At 63.8% G+C, this 4951-nt stretch overlaps 1 protein-coding gene across 2 annotated transcripts; it reads left to right on the forward strand.

Moving 5' to 3' along the window:
* Positions 1-101: 101 nt before the first annotated feature.
* On the forward strand, positions 102-4155 carry TLDC2 (TBC/LysM-associated domain containing 2). 2 transcript variants are annotated; one of them, XM_071759895.1, is made up of 6 exons: positions 102-214; positions 868-1029; positions 1674-1826; positions 1998-2093; positions 2701-2774; positions 3059-4155. In XM_071759895.1, exons 1-6 carry the CDS (start codon positions 182-184, stop codon positions 3192-3194), a joined length of 654 nt encoding a protein of 217 aa, XP_071615996.1. In that variant the 5' UTR covers positions 102-181; the 3' UTR covers positions 3195-4155. The 2 variants fall into 2 exon arrangements, with proteins under 2 accessions (XP_071615996.1, XP_071615997.1); XM_071759896.1 differs by lacking the exon at positions 1674-1826.
* Positions 4156-4951: the final 796 nt, after the last annotated feature.

Raw genomic sequence — 4951 nt, forward strand, 5'->3', positions numbered from 1 at the left:
ACCCAGCCCAGCCCCAGGTGGGACCTGGCTCTGCTGAGGGAGCCAGGAGCAGGGGCAGAGTGCTGGCATCCCCACCCCCCGTGACAGGCACCGAGTTGCCAGGGAGGGGACAGAGTGGGTGAACCTTAACCGGGGTGGTGCCCAGGGCTCCCCAGGAGCTCCAACAGCCCAGAGCCACACCATGAGGGGACTCCGGATCCACTACCACCTCCTGGTAGGTCAGGCATGGTGGGGTCCTGTGTGGGAACGAGCCCTGGGACACTGGGATGAACCCCAGGACTGGGCTGGACACAGGGACAGTGAGAGCTGGGGGTGAAGGGGATGTGTGGCACCTGTTCCCTCATCCCTGCTGTCCCCTCAGGGGTCAGGGTCTGCTGCCCACAGCCCCCCAGCTGAGTGGCTGACACATTTGTCACCACAGGTCACCAGGACCAAGGCACATCCTTGTCCCCACATGAGCTGTGGGCACAGCCAGACCAGGGGGGTGTGGGGAGGTGGGGGGGTGGGGGTGTCACCCCTTCTGCTGGGGCTGAGGTTGTGGAAGCCTCCCCTGTCCCTGCCTCCTCCTCCTCCTAGGGTGGCCCTGTACCCTTCAGCTTCAGTGTGCAGTGGTGGCACAGCATGGCAGGGTGCCAGGGCATGGCATGGCAGGGGATGGTGGCAGGGGATGGCACAACATGGCAGGGCAAGGCTGTTGGGAGCAGGGGGTGGCCAGGAGCTGGGCTGGGTGCTCAGCCAACATCCCAGCCCTGTGGCCTCTGGGCCCTTTCACATCTCCCCTGTGGTGGGGGTGGGAGACACCCCATGGGGGGGTAGCAGGGGGTGATGCTGCCCACAGGGTGCCCACATCTCCCTCCACCTGCCCAGCCCAGCCAGGAGGAGGAGCGGGATGAGGATCTGCCCAGGGACTGCGGGGACACGGCCGGAGAGGAGCAGCCGGGCTGGGCAGAAGCCCCGGTGCTGGAGGAGCCGTGCAGGATGGTGCTGAGCACCCCCAGCAGCGTTCTGCAGGACAGGGAGTTCCAGGAGGTGATGAATCCCCCCTCCCCCCCCCGGCATGGGGACAACCCCACTCAGCATTCCTGTGCGGGGCAGCCGTGGCCATGGCATGGGGGACACCCCCTGGCCCTGGGGACACCTCAGCAGCACCTCGTGGGGTGGTGTGTGGGGAAATGCTCAGGGCGACATCACAGAATCACAGGATGTCAGGGGTTGGGAGGGACCTCTGGAGATCCCCCAGTCCAACCCCCCTGTCCCAGCAGGATCCCCCAGGGCAGGGCACACAGAACACATCCAGGGGGGGTTGGGAAGGCTCCAGAGAAGGAGACTCCAGCACCCCTCTGGACAGCCTGGGCCAGGGCTCCCTCAGCCTCAGGGTCAAGCCAAGTTTCTCCTCATGTTTAGGGGAAGGGTTCTGAGGGTGCTGGGAGGCTGCTGGAACACGTTTAGTGGGGAGGTTCTTGGGGAGACCTCTCTGGTGGAATGATTTCCTCTTGGGGGAAAATTTGGGGAGATGTTTTGGGAGGGGAGCAGGGAGGATGCATGGGGAGATGTCTGGGTTGGATGCTTGTGGGGAGGGGGATACTCAGGGAGACCTCTTGGACAAGATGCTCAGGGCTGGGGTGATGCTCAACAGCATCCTGCCAGCCTGGGCTGATCCAGCTGTGCCCCAGCTGTGGCCCTACCTGCCCCCCCGGCTGACACAGCAGCCCTGGCACCTTCTCTACAGCACCAGCAGGGATGGCTTCAGCCTGCAGAGCCTGTACCGCTCCGGGGGTCCCCTGGGCTCCCCTGCACTGCTGCTCATCAGGGACACTGAGGCACAGGTACTTCCAGGACCCCCCCAGCCCGCTGCCCCATGGCTCTGGGGGCAGCAAACCTGGGCAAACCTGGGGCCTGGGCAGCCCCTCGCTGCTGCCAGCAGTTTGGGGGAGGTGTTTGGGCATGGGGGAGCCCCACTGAGCACCGTGGGGCCCTCACTCCTGTCCCCCCCCCAGGCCTTTGGTGTCTTCTCTGCCACCCCCATTCACTGCAGCAGAGGCTTCTACGGGACAGGGGAGACCTTCCTCTTCTCCTTCTCCCCACAGCTGAAGGTGGGGGCTGCAGGCTGCAAGCTGGGCTGCCCTGGGGTGTGTGGGGGGATTTGTGATTCCCCAGAGAGCAGCCCACACCGGGGGGGTCCCCAAGGAGTAATGGTGTGGGGAGACACAACAATGCTTGGGGGGTGATGCAGCCAGGGGTCCCTGCCCAGGGTCCCTGCCTGGGGTCCCTTCCAGCTGTAGTCCCCCTGGCTCAAGCTGGGCTGGGGGGAGAAGGCAGCCCCCCAGGAGCAGTGCAGGAAAGGGGACTCAGGGAAGGGGACCCTGCCCAGAGGGCATCACCAGGGTCCTCCCCCCCCTGCCAGGGAGGTCACAGCCCAGTGTGGGTGGGATGGGAAAACGGGGGGGGGGGGGGGGGGGGAGAGGGCTGTGACAGGCGTGGTGGCATCAGTGAGGGACAGCTGTGCCCCAGGGCTGCTGGCAGGGCTGGGCCAGCACCAGGATTGTGCCCAGAGGCTTGGTCAGGAGCAGCGGGACACGGGGATGAGCAGAAACAGCTTTGCTGAGCAGCCCCTGGCTGTGCTCAGGATGGAGACAAGGATGGGGGGGACACTGTGCCCCAGCTCAGAGTCCTGGCCAAGCCACTGCTGTCCCCACCCAGGTGTTCAGGTGGACAGGAAGGAACAACTTCTTCCTGAAAGGGGACGCAGACCTGCTGATGGTTGGTGGGGGCAGGTAGGAGTCCTGCAGAGCCCACGGGGTCACCTGGCAGCTGCTGGGGCCACGGTCTGAGCCCAGGCTGCCGGGTGTCTGGGGCTTGAAGCCAACATGGGGAAGGAGCTGCCTGGAGCATCGGCCCCTCAGCCCTGCCCCTGGGGGGTCCTTGCTGTGCCTCAGCCCCCGTGCCTGGGCATGGGGAGTGGGAATGGGGACAGGGAGGTGGCTGCTCCACCAGGAGGTGGCTGGGGAGGGCTGGGCAGGAGGGGACCCTCAGCTGACTGCTGTGGGCACCTTCCCAGTGGGAGATTTGGGCTGTGGCTGGATGGAGATCTGCACCACGGGGGCAGCCAGCCCTGTGAGACCTTCGGCAACGAGACCCTGTCCCTGCGGGAGGAATTCTGCATCCAGGACCTGGAAGTGTGGGGCCTGGCCTGACCCCACAGCCCACACCTGGGACAAGGGTGGCATCGATGGGACACTTTGGGACCAATGTCTGGTACCCACTGAGCCTGCGAGGATGGTGCACAGGCTCCCACCTCCCTGTCCCCATCGGTGTCCCCATTTCTGTGCCCTCAGCTGGTGGGGTCAGAGATGGGGACAGGCTGCAGTGGGATCATAGCCCCCCACAGTGCTGCTGCCACCATGCCAGGTCCCTGGGGTGGCTGCAGGACTGGACCCTGGGCACTGAGCACCCAGGATGCCAGAGATGGACGAAGCTGCCCCAGGAGGAGGGTGCGTGGTGGGGTCCCCAGATGGAGGAGCAACCCCGGAGAGCAGCAGGGCCAAGGCAGCCCCCGCAGCCTCCACCCCCCTGGATGCAGCTCATCAGTACTGATGGTGACAACTCATTAATAAAGAGGCAGAGCTGCACACCCAGCCTCATCCTCACGTGGATGTTCACAAGGGTGCCAGGAAGCTGTGCAGAGCAGACACAGAGCAGGGGGTTGGAAACACAGCCCAGGGCTGTGTGCTCAGGGGGTCCTGCCCAGGTGCTGCTGAGGGGACCCCAACCCCCCTGTTGGATCCCACACTCTCTGTCCATCCTGTCACCCCAGGATTCGTTCTCGGGGGTCACCAGGCTACACTGGGCATCTCCCCCAACCCTGCTCCCACTTGGGGGGAGGGGATGGACAACATGAGCCTCCCCAGGCCCCCTTCCTACCTGAAGCTCCACAAGCTGCTGCCTCCAGCCTGGCTGTCACGGCCCCTCCACCATGCAGCCCTCCCTGTCTGGGCAGCAGGACCAGGATCCAGGTAAGGGTGGCCCAAGGGTTCTCAGGGGAGGACCAGGTCTGCCTTCCTTGGTCACAGCTATTTTGGGAGCATGGCTGGGCACTGAGCATCACCTCCAGCCCCTCTGGTGTCAGCTCCTACCCTAACCCTGCAATTTTGTGAAGCCTGAGGGCTGAGGGTGGACCCTGCCCCAGCATCCAGCTCAGTCCATTGGGACTGGGCCCTGGCAGCACCACCAGCTCCCGCCCCCCAGCTACTTAGTGCCACTTGGAAGGGACCTCTCAATGGCCCCCAGTCCAACCCCTGCAGTATCAGGGACACCCTCACCCAGATCAGGGTGCTCAGAGCCTCCTCAAGCCTCACCTTGAACATCTCCAGGGATGAGGCCTCAGCCCCCTCCCTGGGCACCCTGTGCCATTGTTCCACTGCCCTCATGGCCCAGAACTTGTTCCTCACATCCAATCCAGATCTGTTTTTCTCTAATTTAAATCCATTGCCCCTCAGCCCATCACTCCAGGCCCTTGCACACAGTCCCTCTCAGCCTTCCTGGAGCCCCTGCAGACACTGGAAGGTCACTGTGAGGTCTCCCCAGAGCCTCCTCTTCTCCAGGCTGAACACCCCCAGCTCCCTCAGCCTGGCTTCTAGGAGAGGTGTTCCAGCGCCCTGAGCATTTTCATGGCCCTCCTCTGGACATGCTCCATCAGATGTGAAGTTAGGGGGCTGCCTGCTCCTGCTCTGCCCAGCATGGACAGGCAGGCACCAGCAGAGCCTGGATCCTTCCCTACCCCCAGCCCCTTACAGCTGAGCTGGCTCCACTGCACTGCAAACAAAAAAGAAAGGAACCAGCAGCTGGGGCTGGAGGCTCAGCACCTCCACTGAGCAGAATTTCCTTTAGAAATGCATTTGGCTGTTTGTAACTGTAAGGTTCAAATGGTTTTAATAAAGTTCACACACTGCAA

The sequence above is a fragment of the Heliangelus exortis genome, chromosome 16 (assembly GCF_036169615.1).
Source record: "Heliangelus exortis chromosome 16, bHelExo1.hap1, whole genome shotgun sequence".
In the NCBI taxonomy this organism is placed as follows: Eukaryota; Metazoa; Chordata; class Aves; order Apodiformes; family Trochilidae; genus Heliangelus; species Heliangelus exortis.

Excerpts from the sequence above, each read along its gene's own strand:
- TLDC2 (XM_071759895.1), top strand. The coding sequence starts at position 182 with ATGAGGGGACTCCGGATCCACTACCACCTCCTG. Across the intron at positions 2,094-2,700 it reads CCTTCTCCCCACAGCTGAAG|GTGTTCAGGTGGACAGGAAG; the intron begins GTGGGGGCTGCA and ends GTCCCCACCCAG. Across the intron at positions 2,775-3,058 it reads CTGATGGTTGGTGGGGGCAG|TGGGAGATTTGGGCTGTGGC; the intron begins GTAGGAGTCCTG and ends GCACCTTCCCAG.